Source organism: Arvicola amphibius, chromosome 10 (assembly GCF_903992535.2).
Source record: "Arvicola amphibius chromosome 10, mArvAmp1.2, whole genome shotgun sequence".
NCBI lineage: Eukaryota > Metazoa > Chordata > Mammalia > Rodentia > Cricetidae > Arvicola > Arvicola amphibius.
In genome coordinates this window covers 121,155,854-121,176,963 of record NC_052056.1, presented here as the reverse complement: position 1 = coordinate 121,176,963, position 21,110 = coordinate 121,155,854, and the positions used below count along the sequence as shown (strand labels likewise).

Genomic DNA, 21,110 nt, shown 5'->3' with positions numbered 1-21,110 from the left:
CCACCCATGACTGCCTGACTCAGATGGTAGCTCTCTGATGTCCTCTGTGGGTAACAAACCTCCAAACCCAGCCCACCAGGCCCTGAGTGGTCCAGCTCTTGCCGGGAGCTCAGCCTTGTCTCCCACACCCACACCCCTATTCCTCCACCCTCTGTTCCTCCATCCCCATTAATCATCCCTACCTCCCACCCCTCAACCCCTTTCCCATCTCTTACCCTCCCTCTCCCCCTCCCCCCACCACACCACACCAGGTCATGCCTTGGACTTGCTGCCTCCTTTGCGGAGTCTTTGCGCGCATGCTGCTCCCTCTGCTGGAATGCCTTCCCCTGTTCTTCATCCTTTAGCCCCGTGAGCCCTGAATCAAGGCCCTTTCCCTGATCACCTGCCTCAACCTCACCTTTCTCCTCATGGCATCTGTCGCTGTCTGCACCATGGCTTTTCTCTGTGTTTGTCAACGCTCCCAGCTTTGCACCAAGCTCAGTCTGCAAACACCAGGACACCAGGACTGGGTCCTGGTCTCCTAACTTGTATTCTTTGCTCAGTCCCCATCGAAGACCAGTGTGAAAACTGAGGGGCGGGGCCCATCCTGTCAGTAATGACGCACCTTACCCTTCCTTTAGGTGATATGCCCACTGACAGTAGAGCTCTCTGTCTATGCTAGAGATGCCATGGCAAAGGCCATATACGGGCGGACATTTACTTGGCTGGTCAATAAAATCAACTCCTCCCTGGTCAACCAGGTGGGTTAGCATGTGTTGCATGTCTCGTTTGCACTGAAGTGGTGTCTTAAAATCATCATAGTAAAGAGGTTCTGAAGGATGGACTGTACATGCCTCGTAGGCAGGGGTTCTGTCTTTTTGGGTCTTCCAATGCCTTGCACACAGTAAGTGTGCACCTCAGATGGCTTGGCAGTACTTCCCGAAGTCTAGTGCCCACAGCACCTGTGGTATACCAGATGGCTCTGGGCACATGCAGCAGCTTTCTACAATCATAGGATTTTAATAATGCCTAAGAATGTGCAGCTGACCTCCGAATGCCTTTTTTTTTTTTTTGTTTTGTTTGTTTTTCGAGACAGGGTTTCTCTGCAGCTTTTTTAGAGCCTGTCCTGGAACTAGCTCTTGTAGACCAGGCTGGCCTCGAACTCACAGAGATCTGCCTGCCTCTGCCTCCCGAGTGCTGGGATTAAAGGCCTGCGCCACCACCGCCCTGCCCGAATGCCTGTTTTTAAGTGGGTCATTTCTCCTTTTTAAGTGAAATCAGATAAGACGGGAGTTTATTTAAGGCCAGAAATTAAGGCATGACTGTAGGCCTGGAGAGCAGAATACAGACTGGGGGAAGCAGCATCTCAGTTCATTCCGACAGAAGAGCCTGCTGTGTCCTGTTAAAAACAATAAGTGGCTGGGTGGTGGTGGCGCATGCCTTTAATCCCAGCACTTGGGAGGCAGAGGCAGGCAGTTCTCTGTGAGTTTGAGGCCAGCCTGGTCTACAAGAGCTAGTTCCAGGACAGGCTCCAAAGCCACAGAGAAATGCTGTCTCGGGGAAAAAAAAAAAAATTAAGTGGCACTGGATAGCTCAGCAGTTAAGAATGCCATTGTTTTCGCAGAGAATGCAAGTTCGGTTCCCAGCATCTGCCACCCATAATTCCATCTCTAGGGGACCCAGATGACCTCTTTTGGCCTCTCTGCATACTGGAACACATGTGGTATATGTGTGCGCGCACATGCGCGCGTGCACACACACACACACACACGATTATAAATCTTTAAGTTAGTAATAGCAAGCATATTCTCTGTGGCTCCAACTGAGCTCCACAAGTTGGGTGATGGAAAAGTGTAGAAGTTTACTTAGCTTAGGGTTCCAGAGGCTGGGGAATTAAGAGCACAATGCTGTATGTAATGGAGTCTCCTCCAGCACCCTGACAAGAAAGAGGATAATCCACTGTAAGGTAGGATGTGCTGGTGAGTGGCCCCTCACCGTCTTGGTGGCCCCTTCTTGGGACCTTGTCCTCCAAATATTGGTATTAATGATCTGAAGATATTTCTGACATATGGACTTTGGAGAGACACACGCCTCGTTGGGAGGTGCCCACCTTTTCTGGTATAAAGTGGAATTCATGCCACTGCCTCCTGTCACCTGGGCACACACTTCCTGGGCAGTTTGTAGGTCACTTTTCATTGTTGGTTTTTGGATCAAATGCAAATCTCGGAGGCTGGAGAGACATGAAATCATGACAAGAAGCAGAAGGCAAGGTATTGCTGGCCTAGACAAGCCACAGGCAGGTCCAGCTCGGGGGCTGGAAGGAGAAGCAGCCTGACGGGCCCAACAGTTGCCCTGTGAGCCACTGCAGAAGAAGGTAGGAGCCATGAGCTTTAGAGTCTCAACCTTAGGGACAACAACAGGGCTCTGAATGTCGCAAAGTGACAAAGCCAGCTGGATCAGTCCATTTTCCTCTCCTGTAACGATGACGAGAGGGATGAGTATCACATGGCAAGAGAGGAGATGCTCTGTGCGTCGGCTCTGGTCTCTCTCTTTACAGGAAGTCAGCAGTGCATGACAGGGGCTCTGCTCTGATGTTCTTATCTAGCTGATGACCCTCCCCAGAGGCCCTACCTCCAAACTCCATGGTCAAGTTTAGCTTCCTCTTAAAGCCTCACGGTGGGGATTAAGTTTCAACACAAGAACCCTCTGAGTAAAAGCTAGAAAGACAGATCAGTGGTTAAAAGCTCTTGTAGAGGACCCAAGTTTGGTTCCCAGTGCCTGTGTCAGGCAGCTCACAGCCGCTGTAACACCAGCTCCAGGGAGGTCCAACACCCTCTTCTGGTCTCTGTGGGTACCTACAAGCAGGTGGCAGACACACACTAAATATAAATACTTTAAAAAATGAAGTTTTGGAAGCTCCACAGATGACCCAAGACACAGCACGAGCAGCTAACGGCGTGCATTTCCCTCCCTCCCCCCGCTAGGATTTCACTCAAAAGACTGTGATTGGGTTGCTGGACATTTATGGCTTCGAAGTCTTCGACAAGAATGGGTGAGTGGCCACTGCTGCCTGCTGCGCTTGCCTCTGTGGTTTCAGAGTCCACGCCATGGCTAAGGACCTGGAATTGGTTTTCTTGTCCCTTGACCTACAGATCCCCGCAACCCTCAGTTCACACACTGCTCTAGGCAAAGTGCTCTGCCCACAGGCTGCCTCCCCAGCCACTCAAACACTGACCCAGAGGCAGAACCATAAACAACCCGACCTGTTTCCACTTGGTCCTTCCCGCTTATTAGCGGACAGCTCTATAGAGAAAAGCTGTGTACTCACCAAAAAGTGGCTTGGTGGTGCCTGGCTTTTCTATATGATTTGCATGACCAAAATCCCCTGCGTCTTTAGTTTTGAACAGTTCTGCATAAATTATTGCAATGAGAAACTGCAGCAGCTGCTGATAGAGAGGACGCTGAAGGCCGAGCAGGCTGAGTATGAATCTGAAGGCATCGAGGTGAGCAATGGACCTGTCTCCGCATTTGAGGAAGTGAACATGTGTATCTGGGAAGAGAGGGGAGCAGGGAGGGAGGAGGAAGGCACAGGGCACAGTGGACCCCGGGCTTTGGACACACTGGTAAAGGGCTCTATCCCCCAGCTCCAACCCGACCCTCCTCATTCATCTGGGAAAGTTCCTGGATTGAGGATTTTAGTTCTTCTCTTGGAAAATACTGGGGATGTTTAGGAAGTGTCATTTAAGGATTTTAAATTTTCGGTATTATGTGTGTATCTCCATGATGTGTGTGGAGATGCACACGCCAGTACATGGGACTTCATGGAGTTGGTTCTTCCCTCCACCTTTACAAGGGTTCCGGGGATCGAACTCAGGATATCAGCCTCAAGAGCATACTTTTTAAAGATTTTAAGTTGGTGTGTGTGTGCATTGTGTGTGGATGGGCACCTCAGTGCAGGTGCCCCTGGCGGCCAGAAGAGGGGTCAGGTCCCCTGGAGCCAGAGTTCCAGGCGGTTGTAAGCCACACGCTGTGTGTGCTGGGAACTGAGAGTCCCCTGTGAGAGCATGACATGTTCTTAACTGCCTACCCATCTCTCCAGCCCACAAAAGTGGATTTTTTTTAAACCAAGTGAATCAAATTTATGTAAAAGTTACTGATTAAGACCAGAGCAAAAACATTTGCCAGATCCAAACAAGCTTTGGAAATCACATCCAACATGGACAGCCTATCATAGTAATATAGTTTACCTCCGTGCCCAGCAATCAGTAATTCTGGAACATTCCTTCAGAAGCTAAAACTGGACATGTTTATTTAAAATTCCAAAAGTAAAATCTGGATATGAAAATCAGATTTTGAAGGCTGGAGAGATGGCTCAGAGGTTAAGAGCACTGACTGCTCTTCCAGAGGTCCTCAGTTCAATTCCCAGCAACCACATGGTGCCTCCCAGGTACCTGTACTGAGATCTGGTGCCCTCTTCTGGCATACAAGCATACATGCAGGCAGAACACTGCATACATAATAAATTTTTATTTATTTATTTATTTTTTCATAATAAATTTTTAAAAAAGAAAATCAGGCCAGGCGGTGGTGGCGCACGCCTTTAATCCCAGCACTCGGGAGGCAGAGGCAGGCGGATCTCTGAGTTCGAGGCCAGCCTGGTCTACAAGAGCTAGTTCCAGGACAGGCTCTAGAAACTACAGGGAAACCCTGTCTCGAAAAACCAAAAAAAAAAAAAATAAAAAATAAAAAAATCAGATTTTGAGAAAATATTTGGAGAATCCCTGTCACACCAATGTGCTTGGTGCCCCTGTGCATTCTGGAACAACTCTTTCTTCTTCTTCTAGTGGGAGCCTGTTCAGTACTTCAACAACAAGATCATCTGTGATTTGGTAGAAGAGAGACACAGAGGGATCATGTCTATTCTGGTGAGAAAACAATGACCCGGTTCCTTCACTGGGTGTCTGCCACAGTGGATAAATGTTGCCAGGGTTTGAAAGAGGAAGTCCTGTGTAACCGCAGGAGCTCAGGCGGATTGCCATGGGTTTGAGGCCAGTCTGGACTACATACTAAGTTTCAAGACAGTCTAGACTACAGAACGGGATGACTCAAAATGTGTGTGTGTACGTGTGCGTGCATGTGCGTGCATGTGTGTGCATGTGTGCATGCATGTGTGTGCATGTATGTGTGTGTACAGGAGAGTGTTTACAATGGCCAATAAAGTACCATCATTGTTGAGGAAATAAACACACAGCGATTATGAAATATGCTAGCTCAGGCTTAGCTGCCTTCGCAGCTTTCTCTCCATGAGGCCTCTGCACTGTGTGTGCAGCTGTTCCTGACCCTTGGTGATCAGTTAAGAGTATTTAAATAAGCTGCCATGGAAACCAGGAGTATCTCTGAAAAGTCCATAAGTTTGGCCAGAGCAAGGCATGGTGGGAACTGCCTGTTATCCCATCATTCAAGAATCATGAGCTTGAGGCCGGCCTGAGCTACATATCAAGACACTAAGTAGGGGGCAAGAGAGGAAGGAAGGAAAGAAAAATGGGTTAGACTGGGCTGTGATGGTACATGCCTGCTATTCCAACACTCAGGAGGCTGAGGCAGGAGGATTATGAGTTTGAGACCATTTGAAACTACACAGCAAGACTCTAACTAGAGGCAAAGGAGAAGGAAAAGAAAGACGGGAAGGGGAAGAGGAAAGGGGGAAAGAAGGAAGGAAGGCATACAGGTTGGAGTCTGTGCTGGTGGAGTGCATATCATCTCAGCACTCCGAAGGCTAAGGCAGGACTTGGAGGCAGCCTGGATACACAGTAAAGCCTGCCTCAAAAGGAAGGAAACAGGACAGCAGCGGTCAGATGCAGGGAGAGTCGCTATGTGGCATCTCCAGTCTCTCTGGGGTCAGCCCCAGTGACCAAGCACATGTGCTGAGTACCCCTTTGTCCCAGAAGTGCACCTGGTCTCATGCGAGGTGACAGGAATTCCATCTAGAACATCCAACCACAGCTGGAGAAAGCACTTCAATCTGAGCCAACCAGTGTACGCCATGGTGTGGGGTTGATCTGAACCAGTGTACACTGTGGTGTGGGGGTTGATCTGAACCAGTGTACACTGTGGTGTGAGGGTTGATCTGAACCAGTGTACGCGTGGTGTGTGGTTGATCTGAACCAGTGTACACCGTGGTGTGTGGTTGAGCTGTCTTTTCATTTGAAAGGATGAAGAATGCATCCGTCCAGGTCCCGCCACAGACTTGAGTTTCCTGGAGAAGCTGGAAGAGAAAGTGGGCAAGCATGCACACTTCCAAACGTGCGTACTTCATCTGGGGGCTGCCTTGCGTGGAGAATGCCATGTCTTCTTTCTTGGACCCGTGTCCAAGAACAAGTACTCTGGGGCTGGAGAGATGGCTCAGTGGGTAAGAGCACTTGCTGAGTTCTAATCCCAGCACCCACATAAAAGCTGGGCGTGGCTGGACACATCCAGGGCTGTGAGAGAGGACAACTGCCGGAGCTGGCTGCTGCCAGCCGACCTAAAAGAATAAAGCAGTGGGTGACAGAGAAGGGTGCCAGTGTCCATCCTCCTCAGGTCTCTGTGTGCCAACCATGTACATATGTTCACATATACCACACAATGCACACACATGGTACAGTGGCTTCATATACAAAAATAGCATCCTCGAAACCGGCTCACACGCCAGCATGCCCGTTAGAAGAAATTGGACTGACAGGAATTCCAAGCAGAGTGAGTATCTTGCTTTGTTCGACAGTGGTTACATTTCACATAACACCGTCTTCTGCCCTTAACAGGCACCAGCTACTAATGTGGTGTACAGACATACATCAGGCAAAACACCCAGATACACAAGATTAAAAAACAAACAGGGGGTGTGGTGGGGGAAGGTGGGGGAAGTCATGCCCCCAGCGCCAGGTGACTTTATTAAAAACAAAGCCTGAATATTTCTCCCAGGCAGATGGCTTCCTTCCTCACTAGCTTAGGTGGGGGGCAGCTCTAAGTGTGAGAGCTGACACACAGCCAGACATAGGGAGCAAGGCTCACTGGGTGCCTCCGTGAGTCAGCTTCAAGGTTGATGGTAATGTCGCTGAGCGGCTGGCCCAGGACTTCTGTCATTCTTGCTGCCATGCAGGAGAAGGGTCCAGCGGCATGTGTCTGTCTTGCAGAAGGAAGCTGGCTGGTCCGAAGGGCTGGAAGAGGATTGGCTGGCTGGAGTTCCGCCTCCTGCACTATGCGGGAGAGGTCACCTACAGTACCAAGGGTGAGTGACAGAGGTTGTAGGTCATAGTCTGTGGGTCACAGCTGAGCGGGTGCCTGTGTGCGCATGCCCGTCACCAGGTCATCCAAGGAGGTGCCATCTGCGGTCACCCCAAAGTTCCTGCACTCGAGCATGCCACCTGAAGGCTATTTCGTGTTTTACTAATTATTTCAGATAGAACCACCAGTTTTTGAAAGCTAACTAAATAAAAGTATTCGTACACCGCATAGCTCATCCATTAACATGTGCAACTTGAGGGTTTTAGTGTGTTCAGAGTCGTGCAACTGTTCACTCAACTTCATTTTACACATGTGCCCCTTTCCACATTCTCTGCCCCCCCACAGCAACAGAGATTAAGTAATTTCCTTCCTTCCTTCCTTTCTTCCTTCTTTCCTTCCTTCCTTCCTTCCTTCCTTCCTTCTTTCCTTCCTTCCTTCCTTCCTTCTTTCCTTCCTTCCTTCCTTCCTTCCTTCCTTCCTTCCTTCCTTCTTCTCTGTTTGTTTTTTAAGACAGGGGTTCTCTGTGTAGCCCTGGCTGTCCTAGAACTTGCTCTGTAGACCAGGCTGGCCTTGAACTCACAGAGATCCTCCTGCCTCTGCCTCCCGAGTGCTGGGATTAAAGACATGCACCACCACTGCCTGGCTGAGAATTAAGTAATACACACTACTCCACAGCCTTCCTATCATGGACTGGAGAGTCTTTGGGGTTTGACTTCCCTCATTCAGCACAATGTTTCAAGCTTCCTGCACGCCGTCGTTCATTTTCACTGCTGAGTCCTTTCTCTGGATAAGCCTGTCTGTGCTCACAGTCCATGAGTGTTCAGGGGGCTTATCCTCTCAGCCATGCGGAGACTGACACTGAGAGCATACCTGTATCCCCCCCAACCCCCCAGCAGTTCCAGAGATTGAGTCTGGGTCCCATGCACGTTAGGGGGAGCCCTGTCACTGAGGTCCCCTCAGTCCTTTTCCGGAAGTTTTAGAATTTCGAGACAGCCTCACTCAGTTGTCCAGGCTGACCTTGAACTTGGCATCTTCCTACCTCAGTTCCTGGAGTAGCTGGGGTGGCCTGGCTTACTTTTGCTTTCCTGAGTAGACAGTGAGGAGACGAATGGCTGGATCCCATGGAAGCACCCTACTTAGTGTTTCGAGGATCCTCCTGACCACCATGGCCCTGTTCCTCCACATCCTCCCCAGCACCCACAATGCTCTGCCAGCAGCCCTCTGGGCAGGTGTGACAGTCTGCCCTGTGGTTCCTGTAGTAGCTGCCGATGCCAAGCACTCTTCATGCCCTCGACAGTCATTTGTGCGTCCTTGAAGAAATTCCTGTTTCGATATTCTGCCTGTTAAAAAGCATTTTAAATCACAAGAGTTCTTTATATATTCTGGATACTGGACCTTTTTGTCAAATATAGGATTTGCTGGTACTTTCCCCAATTCTGAGAACTGACCTTTCTCTTTATTGAGAGTATCTTTCTTCCTTTTAAGATTTATTTATTATATATACAATGTTCTGTCTGCATGTATGCCTGCGGGCCAGAAGAGGGCACCAGAGCTCATTACAGATGGTTGTGAGCCACCATGTGGTTGCTGGGAATTGAACTCAGGACCTCTTGAAGAGCAGCCAGTGCTCTTTACCGCTGAGCCATCTCTCCAGCATCCCAAATCTTTAAAGTAACAGAGCACATTTTAAGTCTCCTTTCTTTAAATGCAAATGGAGAACATGTTTTAGAACAGCCCAGCTCTCTGGGATGACTTGTGGCTCTGTGTACAGAATTAAGTGAGACTCAGGTGAGGCTGGAAGCCAGCTGCCATGAGGGAACACAGAGGAAGGGAAGTCCCAGCCTCTCCTGAGGCGATCTCCAGATCCACACTTCCTGTCAGTGCTCTGAGGGGATGTCTTAATGTCTGCCTACAAAGGCTGGAGCGTGTTCATTTGCATGTGTGCTTCATCTTCCATGTGATGAACACCAGAGTCTTGGGCCCAACTCTGACTTTCATAAGCAGCATCCGTAATCAGGGAAGCATAGGCTCAGCTGTTTTTCTCTGGAAAGTTGACAGCACCCCGATACCCGGGATGCTTACTCTTGTCTGTCTCCTAGAAACATCACTGCATTGGGCTTCTTGGTTCTGCCTGAGTTATAGGTTCTATTAAAAGCTGGCTTATATAACCATTTCTGGGTGTAGAGCTAAAGAATTGGGGGTACACGGGGCACAGATGCGTTTGTCCACCCATATGTGGGGCGGCATTCTTCATCATAGTCAGGGGCTGGAAGCCACAGAGATAGACAAATAGCAAAGTTGCATACTGGATATGCAATGGAGCTTGGCTCAGCCCTGGACAGGAAGGAGAAGATGCAGAGGGGAAGAAGCCGGTCGCGAAGTGACATCTGCAGTCTCGTTTTTCTCACATGAGGGGTCTGCAGGAGTCAACTCCCTCCACAGAGACACAACGGGGCTGGGGAACCGCTAGTGCGCAGTACAGGGTTTGGGCTTGGGACGTTTACAAAGTCCCGGGTGGTGGTGGTTACACGTGGATGACCTTGAAGCTGCTGTACTGTGCACTTACAGTTTCCATGGTAAATCTTCCCGTGTATATGTTCATGTGTGGGCGTGTGGAGGCCTGAGGAGGTCATCGGGGTCCTCAGTCACCCTCCACCTCTTGTTTAAGACAGGCTCTCATGAAGCTGGAGCTCACTGCCATTCAGTCCTGGGATTACAGGCTGTGCCACCACAGCTGGTTTTACGTGGGCGCTGGGGATCCAAACTCGGATCACCTCGAGTCATCGCCCACTGAGTCCCACAATGTGGTAAATCGTGTATTTTGCTGGAATAAAAACACCCGTTTTGAGACCTCACGATCACCACCTTATTAGGCATTTTTGATGTGGCTTTTTTGATGCGCATCTTTTGTTGCTGGTTTTACTGATGTCGTTCAATTCCTGGGTTAGCTACAAGCCAACAAGGGTTTTTTGTTTGTTTGTTTGTTTTTAAGATATAATCTAACAAGATAATCCTAGCTAGTCTGGGACTTGCCTGTCTCTGCCTGGGGAGTGCTGGAATCAAAGGCATGTGTCACAACTCCGGGCTCTAAGGCCAGTTTTCGTCAGGCTGGAGATGTGGCTCAGTGGTAGAGTACCGGCCTAGCATGTGTTAAAGCCCTGGCTTCAGTCTGTAGCACTGTGTACACCAGGCATGCTGGCAGATGCCTATAATCTCTGTGCTTTTCGGGTAAAGGCAGGAAGATCAGCTGTACAGTGAGCTGGATGCCAACCCGGGCAGGAAGAGACTCAAGGGAGAAAGGCCCGACATTGCGACTTCAATCCTAGCACTCCGGAGGCAGAGGCAGGCAGATCTCTCTAAGTCGTAAGTTCGAGACCAGCCTGGTCTATGTAGCAAGTTCCAGGATAGCCAGAGCTGCATGGCAGGACCCTGACTCAACAAACAAACCAATCCAAAAGGAAAAAATAAAAACTAGGGCATGGAAAAGGTCTCCACTGGAGTTTGTCTTTCCCAGTAGGGCTGATTTCCCTAAGTCACATGGTGTCTACTGGCCGCCTGGGGCTCAGTGCCCTCTACTGTCTCTGTGGGTCATTAGCCATTGCTACTGGATCACTTAAGACTCAAGGCCACACATCAATGACACATCAGTCTGCTGTAAATTCCCTCTGAGGACCCGACTCTCAGCCTGTGAAATCACCCCCTACAGTATCTGGTACTCTAGAATTATGTAGGGAGGGTGTCTCCCTAGGATACCTGGCTCTGTCTGGGGGTATAAAGGAAGAGTATCTCCCATGATGTCTGGCTCTGTCTGGGGGCATGTCCCCCATGATTTCTGACTCTGTCTGGGGGTACGTGGGGTGTCCCCCATGATGCCCAGCTCTTTCTGGGATGGGGGGTGTCCTCAGGATATCTGGATCTGTCTGGGAGTATGCAGGGGGCAGGCATCCTCATGATGTCTGGCTCTGTCTGATGTAAATCCTTGCAGCTAGGGGGCGTACTCCTAGTGTCAGTTGAGGCCTGGGTATTGCTCCATGCTTAGCATAGCACATTCCACAGCTTACTGCTGGGATCTAGCCCCATCTCAGTATCATGAAGGCAGAAACCCCATGCAACCTCAGACGTCATCAGGATGTGTCTTAGCAATCAGTGTGGGATCTCATTGATTGGGACTTTTTTTTTTTTTAAACCAGGATTTTTGGAGAAAAACAATGACCTGCTTTACAGACACCTGAAGGAGGTAAGTGAATCTTCATCCCACATGTTTTTAACGGTGAAAACATGGCCTATGGGGGCTGGAGAGATGGCTCAGAGGTTAAGAGCATTGCCTGCTCTTCCAGAGGTCCTGAGTTCAATTCCCGGCAACCACATGGTGGCTCACAACCATCTGTAAAGAGGTCTGGTGCCCTCTTCTGGCCTGCAGACATACACACAGAATATTGTATACATAATAAATAAATAAATATTAAAAAAAAGAAAACATGGCCTATGACAGAAATCAGTGGTGGCTCTGGAAGTTCTGGAACTTTCTTGCCCATGCACTATGTCCTAAACTGGAACTATGGCAGTCTGTCATCCTCTCTAGCACTTGGGAGGTTGGAGGCAAGAGGACCAGGAGTTTGAAGTCATCCTCAACCACACAGGGAGTTCTCGGCCAGCCAGGATGACACCAGACCCTGTCTAAGAAAACCAACAGGTTTCCTGCTTTAAGGCTGAACGACACTGTATTAGATAAATTGAAAAACATTTTGTATGGTCTTCTTCCAGCGCTCAAGGGGGGAAATGGGAAGATCTTGAGGTTAGGGCCAGCCTGGGCTATCTAGTGAAACTGTCTAAAAGAAAAAAACCAAAGTCCAAGAGGAGAAGAGGAGGAAAATGACTACCAATGAGAGGCTGGGCTTGGACTTAGTGTGTGCACGGTACCCAGTATGATTTGTAACGAGAATAAAAGGGCCTGCATTTTTCTTATAACAGATTATTTTTGAAAATTGATGGAGCAAGGCCAGATAATGCAAAGCCTAGAGTGTTTGGCTTTATGCCACCATGTTTGTCTCCTGCAAACAAACATCTGCCGGTTTCCGAATCCTCCTCCAGATGACTGAGACCAGGCTGTGTGTCCCCATCCTTCCCCTACACAGAAGTGCACTGCACCTTGCACTTAGTCCCCGCCACCCCTTGTGATTGATTGTGCATAGGTTGGTTTATTCTGCAGCACTAACTGGGCTGGGGAAAGTCTCATGTCATCACGTTAGAGAAAACTAGATGCCCCCACAAACGCACAAGGCTGGGGCTGCAGCATTTGAACGCCTCCTCCCCGTGTGCTCTTTGACAGTGCTAAGTGTGAAAGCCAGGCTCTCTCCCGAGCCCCTCTGGGGAACCATTTGTGCGGCTTCCCACTTTATTGTAGGGGGTAATGTCTTTAACTGCCCATGAAGCAGGTGGCTCTGCTGTCTCCTGGCCCCTAGCGATTCCCAGAGCAGCGAGCTCAATGCTGGCCCTCTTCACACAGGTGCTGTGTGGGTCCCAGAACAGCATTCTGAGGGAGTGTTTCCTGGTGGCAGAGCTGGAAAACCGGAGGCGGCCACCAACGGTGAGCGAGCAGTGAGAAGCTGGTGTGATTTAACAAGGGAGCAAAAGTCACAGGGGACATTGACTATTTGATACCTGCCCCTCTGAAGCCACCTCTCTCCCTTTTCTCTAACAGATAAGCACAAAATATGTGTGTACACTTTGTATCAGTTCAGTCTGTTGCAGACCATCACTGACACCTCCCGTGCAGGCAACTGTCCTATCCTGAGGGGCTTACAGTCTGGGAGGGAGAGAACAGAGAACTAGGAAACTCGGGAGGAGACAGAGGGGGCTGGACCCAGTGGCGGCCTGGCTCCCTGAGGTGCTCCGCAGGTGTGACAAAGCCCTGAAGGAAGACAACTTAAGTTGATTTGGCTCCTGACTTTAGATTGCACCCCAAGGCCTCTTGTTGTGGGTGGCACGGCATGCCCTGGCAAAGAAGGTGTGGAGCCTGCACATTGGGGAAAATGTATCCTTCAAAACACAGCTTCAGTAACTTACTTCCTGACTAGGCCATGCCTTTTAAAGAACCCACACCCTCCTAAAGACCACCACCACCACTATACACAAAGACCATGGGCTCTGAATCAATCAGTGATTCCTCTGTCAGTGAGGTCAGGGACCTCCGGTCACTGTAAAAGCTGCTGCACGGGGATTTATGATTCCAGTACATGGGCCTTTGAGGGACATCTCAGATCCCAGCTGTAATACCGCGACTGGTATTCCCCTGGGTGAAGCTAAGAGCCTGGGTGGATGTCTGCCTGAGCAGGGAACCTAGCACCCCAGGCACAGCCCCCGCCCTGTCAACAGGCCCAGCCATTGCTCAAGATAGAAAAATCTCGATGTGCCTTAGAAGCCTGCGGCTCTTGCCTGGCAAGCCCCAAAGCAATGGGAACTGATCATCCCAGAACAGGGCATCGGCAGCCTCCAGTCAGTGGGCAGAACGCTAATAGGCAGAGGTCAGGCCTCGGGGGCTGGAGCCTTAGCTGGGTGTGCACTCAATGTGTTTTCACCACAACAGGTTGGGACTCAGTTTAAGAACAGCCTGAGTAGCCTCCTGGAACTTCTCACCTCCAAGGAGCCTTCGTACATCCGCTGCATCAAGCCCAACGAGAGAAAGGAGCCCAGTGAGTCACCCACTAGGAGAGACTGGAACCGGGGGTGGGAGGGTCGGGGGGGGGGTAGGAGCACAGCAGGGTGCCGGGTTCAACCTCAAAGCCACCACAGCCGCGCCCTTGAACATGAACAAACAATAGGAGGCTGGGCTGTGGCTCAGTGGGTGAAGCGCTTGCCTTACAAGTGAGAGGATCTGAGTTCAAATCCCCAGCTCCCACATTAAGCCAGACACAGCAATCCGTGTCTGTGAAGGCAGTGCTCCTATGGAGGGACGGGAGGCTGACACTGAGTCTTTGGAAGCTCATGGGCTAGCCTGGTGTCCCAGTGCACACCACAAACAACAGGATGGATCCTATCTGCAACAAGACAGGAAGGGCAGACTAACACTGAGGATGTCCTCTTACCACCACACATGCGTGTGTGCACTCATGTGTATGCGTGTGTGCGCACACAGAGAGAGAGACTGAAACATAAAAGAAGGGGCTGGAGAGATGGTGCCAAAATGAAAAGCAGGTACTGTTCTTACAGAGGAGCCAAGTTTAATTCCCAGCATCTAAAAAAGGCGCCTCACAACTGCCTGTAGTTTTGGCTCTGTGGGATCCAATGTCCTCTTCTAGAGTCTGAGAACACCTGCACACATGCACACACACACACACACACACGTGTACACGCACAACACACATGTGCACGTGTGCACACATGTGCACGCACACGCATGTGCATGCGTGCACACACAGGCACACACATGCACACACATTTTAAAAGTAAAATAAACTTTAGAAAGAGCTGGACACCGTAGCACAGCTTTAATCCCAGCACCCCAGGAGGCAGAGGCAGGCAAGGGGGAAAAAGAAAAGAAACAAGAACAACAGATGATAGACATATTGAGAAGGGCTTCTTTGATGGTCCAGACAGAACCTGGTGACGCCAGGCAGGTGTCCAAGGTGACAGGAATCAGATGACAGGAGAATTCTCTGCAGCAGTAAACAATCTTCCAAAACAGCCTGAGACTCTGGGGCATGTTCTCGTCCTAAGCTCTCTGAGCAGAGCCCGGGCAGGTGGCAAGGCCTGGAGTGTGTTCTTCCTAGAGAGGTGACAACAGGAAGCCCTTCAGCCCGCTGCTGCCCGTGAGATTCTGAGCTGCTTTACTGGACTTCAGGATTGTTTTGTCAGTAGAAACTAGAACCCTTCCCCTAAGAAACACAGCTGAGGCCTAATAGCCGGTCTCTGTGGCTGGACCCAGCCTGGAGCAGAAGCCTGGAAGCTTGGCTTAGGTGGAGCTAAGGGAGCCTTTCCAGTCACTCTCTCTTCTATTTCTCCAAAGGCAAGTTTGACGACTTCCTCATCAGCCACCAGATCAAGTACTTGGGACTGATGGAGCACCTGCGTGTGCGCCGGGCAGGCTTCGCCTACAGGCGCAAGTATGAGCACTTCCTGCAAAGGTGAGGCCAATCTACTACAAGGCGGTCCAGGAGACCTCTGGGCTAGTGCAGAGGGCACTGTAGAGTGTCTTGATGGCTTCTATATGTCCTTCTCCATTCCTGGCAGGTACAAGTCTTTGTGCCCAGATACCTGGCCACACTGGCACGGCCCCCCAGGAGAGGGCGTCGAGAGGCTGATCAAGTATATCGGCTACCAACCTCAGGACTACAAGTTAGGAAAGTAAGTGGCCGGGAAACCCCGAACTTATCTCTCCCCTGTGCTGATCTGCGTGGAGCAGGCGTGTGCAGCCTTCGACGTGGAGGTACAGTGCTGCTGTCAACAAAGTTCTCACTGCAAATTGCTCAATTGAGATGGAAAAAAAATCTTAAAAAAATTCTTATTCACCAGTGTCGATGGCTGCATGGAGCCCAAGAGCTGGACATGCCTGGAATTGCCTTGTGTTTTTTGGGAAACTTTGTATGCAAGCCAGTTCTGCTACTAAGCTTAAATGCAGCTGAGTGGCCATAGTGAGAATCAGTGGCTGTGAAGAAGTCAGGTGTTGCAGGCTTGGCGCCACTGCTGGGTGGAGCATCTGCCTACAAAAGGAAGAGGGGGCAGGATAGGGCCCTACCTGTCCTGGCCAGGCTTCTCTTACTGCTCACAGAGAACTAACTTCATCTTGCTTCATTCTTAGCAAGCCAGAATGGTATTCTAGAACCTCGGGTACCACTGTAGGAATCCAGTATCTGGGGCAGAGACCTTCCCCATGTGTTGGCCACTTTGGGGCACTCACTCAGATTAGTCAGGGTGACTTGGGTCTGTACTGTTAGTCATTCCGGTCAGGGCTAGTGTGGCTGTAAAGAACTGTGTTCAAGCCTCAAGAGGACCAGTTCTTACACAACAGGGCCTGACCATTTCAGGAATGCCTACCTGCTTCAGGGATGCCTGCCCCTGGATCTACCAATGATCTGTCTGCCAGCTCTGGCCCAGCTGGTCTTTCTGTCTCAGCTTCATTAATCCATCCACATCCCTGAGAGGGCCACACAAATCCGAGTACATTCTATAACCCTGGAACTGGCATCACAGGGCATGGCATGCTGCCACTCCCCTCAGTAGCTGCTCTGGGAAAGTCTCCAGCACATAGCACTGTGTAGTTGGCGCCCCTTAGCATCCCTCCTGAAAGCCCAGAGGCATAACTGTGAACAACTTCAGGTAGCATGGTAGATTCACTCTCTAGGGCTACACGGAAAGTCACCAGAGCAGAAATGCATTCTTATAGTGCAGGGTCCAAGACGAAGGCATGGGCAGGCCAGGCTCCATCTGGAGGGTCTTCACCATCTCTGGGAGCTCTGGCAGGCTCCTGGCCTTCCCTCACTGACAGGTGCTCTTGCCTGCTTGGTTACATGTCCTTTCTAGCTCTGATAAAGGACACTACTTCAGGACCTGCTCTAACCTACTGTCTCCCCTCTATCCCTACTGCAATCACATCTGCAAAGACAGCCACGCCCCACAAGGGTCACATTCTAAAGTTCTGATTGAACATGCCTTGGGGGTGGGACACTACCCACCCATCGTGGGTGGCAACTGACTAGCCAATAATTACATGTTTCTTTTTGCTTTTGCTAGAACCAAAATATTCATCCGCTTTCCCAGAACCCTGTTTGCTACTGAAGATGCCTTTGAATTTAGTAAACATCAATTAGGTATGATCTTTTTATCCCACTTTCAAGAGAAATGAACAAGTTTAACCAGGGAGTGAGGGAAGAAAATCCTCAAACATGGGTGTCTATGTGTTCAAAGACCTCACTGAAGAACCAGGGATAAAGTGTGAAGCTATGGGGTTATGATGGGACCTCTCTGGACGGACGGGCTCTGAGGGCAGGAGGAGACATGCTCTATGTCCAGGGTGTCGCGTTCTAGAATCACACCCTTATGCACACCAAAGTGTAGTCATGGGAGACCCACCCCCTCAGTCCAGACTTCACTAGTTCCTTTACCTATGTGGTGATGGCAACAAGTTTGCCCTCAAAGCCCACAGCCAGGGTGTTTTTGTAAACAGCAAATGACAGGAGTTGGATGGTGGAGCAGGGGCTTTTCTAGCTGGAAATGAAAGGGAGCCTAAGTTTGTGCACACTGAGCAGCCGGGGTCCTTGCTCTATGCCACGTGTATCAAGTCCTTGACCAACAGTCACATTCCCAGACCAGGCCTGTGAGTAGGTCTGCTGCCCCCACTTCACATTCAGGAGAACTGAGGCACAGAGATGCCAGGAAGCTGCCGAATATCACACAGCTGGTCTGTGGCAGAGCCAGGCCTGAACCTGGGCCAGTCTGTTTTCAAGGTTTGACGGTTGCACATGCTAGGCCAGCTCTCTACCACTGAGCCACCAGCAGCAGGTACCCATGGCCACCCACCAGTGAGATGCAGGCACTGGCTTAGCCAGGCTTCAGGGGTTTGCGTCAGCACCTCTTTCTAGGGCTGTGCAGTTGCTGGTGTATGAGGCCCTCTGTGAGCTCGGCCTCTGGTAGGACCTTTCACTGGGTGGAGGGGGTGATGGGGGTTAGAGCTGAAGGGTGTCCTGGTGCTCACGCTGCTCAGTGTGGTGTCATCCGAAGGCCACTAGTCATCTCCGTCCGAGCATGCATCCTTCTTTTGGAGATGCACCCATGTCCTTCCCACCTTGTGGGTGGGTTGTGAGGATGATGTCTGAACTGGGCACTGTTACCTGCGCCTCTTCCTCTGCCCGTGGAAGGAGAGAACCATAGCGTGCCTGGGAGCTATGCCTAATGGAGCCAGCTGCTCCTGTCTGTCCAATACTTAGCGCCCTAAGAACAGCTACACTACAGGTTCTGGAGGCCCACTCTGGAGTGGGGGTGGGAGGGTTGGTCCTTCCTGCTTCTGGGAATCATAAAGACACAGAAGCTGATTCACCAAAACTTTTGTTTTAAGTTTCAAGAATCCAAGCTACATACAAAGGCTGCCTGCGGAGGAGAGACTATGTGAGGAAGAGACAAGCAGGTAAGGTCGGGCAGGAAAGGGTGTGACGAGCCCTTCCCCATCCACCCCATCCTTACACCCTCGGGTCTAGTTCTGTAATCATGGCATGGTGGCCTACACTTGTTCCATGCACAGACTTTACATGTAGATAATGTGTCAGGCACTTGTGTTCACGTGTGCCTGTGGAAGCTGGAGGTCACGATTGAGCATCTTCTGTCTCTTTTCACCATATTTTTTTTTTTTTGAGACAAGGTCTCACTGACTGATTTGACTGGAGAGTCTAACGAGTCCCAGGGATCTTCTGCCTCCACCATCCCTTAGCACTGGGAGCAGACATGTGCTGCTATGCCCAGCTTTTTGTATGAGTACTGGGGATTTGAACTCAGGTCCTCCAGCTTGCAGAGTGAAGCACTTCACTACTGAGCCTTCTCCCCATCCCACTAAGAGTAATTCCCTTTAAAGTTCTGCACATCACTTAAACTCCTTTGGAATGACATTTTCGAGAGATGTTCCCATCCCCATTTCTTAGACTTTCTGTTGAATTTTGTGGTTCTTACTCCTCCATTTTTTTTTATATTTTTATCATCCATGGATGTCCCAAAATAGCACAAGTTGACAGGTGTTGGTATTTTATGGCTGGACTTTTGTTCTCTGAATTGTTTCTGAAATTCAACCAGGAGATGCACGATTACTTCTTTTCAAGGCTGTATACTATTCCTTTATGACAGAGATCAGCAAGACAGGAATATTCTCCATCTGTGGGTCATACAGTCTCCACAGTCACTCAACTGTGCTGCTGCTGCCACCTCAGAATTGCTTTAGGCAGAATGTAAATGAGATTTAACTGTACTACAATAAAACTTTATATAAATGGGCAACTGGTCATCAGACCATGGTCCACCAGCCCCATGGGCTCTGAGGACTGCAATGTGTTATCTCCAATAGGAACACTGCTGACGTGGGGACAAAGGGCAGAGAGAGAGAGAGATTAAACATGGAGGCAGGCTAGGCCCGAATTTTTCACATCTCTGTGAATCTCCATCTTTGAATGTGGCAACTGGAAGTTGGCACTGGGTACTAGAAACTAAGCACAGGGATAAGACGAGGCTGTGGTCTCAAGGGTGGTCCCTCCTGGAGCCTCCGGCTTCCACAAAGATTCTCTCAGCCCCTGCTGCTACCCTACTCTGGAGCAGCGGGTATGAGATGTCAGGATCCCTGGGACCAGCAGAGCCCACAGGTGGGCAGTCACGTGCTGAGTGCATGGACCCTTCTGGAAAAGCCATCAGTATTTTCTGCATGACTGTCCTACCTTCTAATGCAGCAGCGGATTCTTTTCAGCCACAAAATTAGAAGCCTACTGGCGCGGAGCCCTGGCTCGGAGGGAGATCAAGAGGAGAAGGTGGGCTGTGCAGATCATCCGGAGGTAAGGTGTTGGCGCCCAGGGGCCAGCGCGCTGCAGTGCTCATGGGATTGCTGGGATTTCTATGGCTCTTTGTTGTTTTTTGAGACAGGGTTTCTTTGTTTCTGGTTGTCCTGGAAATCTGTAGACCAGGCTGGCCTCAAACTCAGAGATCCTCCTGCCTCTGACTCAGTGCTGGAATTAAAGGGGGACACCACCAGGCCGCCTGGCTCTCTGTGACTGTTTTTAAGGGCAGAGGTGTGAGTGAGCCAGAAGAGGGCCCTAGCTCTCCGGAGCTGGAGCAGAGGTGTTTGTGAGCTGCCTGCTGTGGGTACTGGGATTGAACTTCAACCTTCGTGACTGAGCAGCATCTTAGCCATCTCTCCAGCTGCAGTTTTGGTTTGTACAGAAAGATCAGCCCTCAGAGCATGCTGGGAATCCAGCCGTCTGCATTCCAAATCCTGACTGCCACAGCTCAGCTGAGTGCTGTGATATCCCGTAGTCAGATGACTTCCAGCAAGTCTCACAAATGGGGATGGACAAGGTGCTGTGGGGACTGCAGCCAATCAGGAGGCCATCTGTCATGGTTTTGCCCAGTGCACATGCACCGGCCAGCGTGGCCAGCCTTCCTCTTTAGGGAAAACTGACGTTTGGGTTTTATGTCATGCCGCTCATTTTTTTTAAAAATATTTATTTGTTTATTTATTTTGTATACAACATTCTGTCTGCGTGTATGCCTGCTGGCCAGAAGAGGGCACCAGACCCCATTATAGATGGTTGTGAGCCACCATGTGGTTGCTGGGAATTGAACTCAGGACCTTTGGAAGAGCAAACAATGCTCTTAACCTCAGAGCCATCTCTCCAGCCCTATGCTGCTCATTTTTTAACTGACAACTACCGCAGGCTAGTTAGAAGAGAGCGGTGCGGGTGGACACAACAGGCAGCTGGGCAGGTGTGGCGGGCGGGGTTCCTAGCCGGGTGGCTGTGTAAACCACCTTTGTCACTTTCCTCTTGAGGTTTGTCAAGGGTTTCATCAACCGTGACAAACCCCTCTGCCCTGACAATGAGGAGTTTGTACTGCTCGTGAGGAAGAATTACATCTTGAATCTTCGCTACCACGTGCCAAAGAGTGTGCTGGACCAGAGCTGGCTGAGGCCTCCAGGCATCCTGGAAAATGTAAATCTATAGTGGGCTGCCGCTGCTGCAGATGGCGGGGTGCTAAGAGCTGACCTTCTGGGTGTCCCGTTTCTCTTTGGCTCCACAAGGGCTGCTTTTCAAAGCTCTCAGAAGAAATGGAATGCCTCAGAATTCATCAGTGGGGTTATAAAACCAACAGACACGTTCAGACAGAGCCTTTTAAATACACAGGGA

At 50.2% G+C, this 21,110-nt stretch overlaps 1 protein-coding gene across 1 annotated transcript in view; it reads left to right on the top strand.

Annotated features, from left to right (window-relative positions):
• Myo1h (myosin IH) overlaps nt 1-21,110 on the top strand; it is a 37,218-nt gene that overhangs the window by 12,073 nt on the left and 4,035 nt on the right. The window contains exons 9-23 of the mRNA XM_038344541.2: nt 621-740; nt 2,964-3,031; nt 3,377-3,482; nt 4,824-4,904; nt 6,191-6,282; nt 7,152-7,246; nt 11,433-11,479; nt 12,749-12,829; nt 13,829-13,934; nt 15,248-15,365; nt 15,472-15,585; nt 16,972-17,048; nt 18,293-18,361; nt 19,679-19,763; nt 20,756-20,915. Coding sequence (XP_038200469.2) covers nt 621-740; nt 2,964-3,031; nt 3,377-3,482; nt 4,824-4,904; nt 6,191-6,282; nt 7,152-7,246; nt 11,433-11,479; nt 12,749-12,829; nt 13,829-13,934; nt 15,248-15,365; nt 15,472-15,585; nt 16,972-17,048; nt 18,293-18,361; nt 19,679-19,763; nt 20,756-20,915 — 1,419 coding nt within the window. The remainder of the gene's footprint in view (nt 1-620; nt 741-2,963; nt 3,032-3,376; nt 3,483-4,823; nt 4,905-6,190; nt 6,283-7,151; nt 7,247-11,432; nt 11,480-12,748; nt 12,830-13,828; nt 13,935-15,247; nt 15,366-15,471; nt 15,586-16,971; nt 17,049-18,292; nt 18,362-19,678; nt 19,764-20,755; nt 20,916-21,110) is intronic.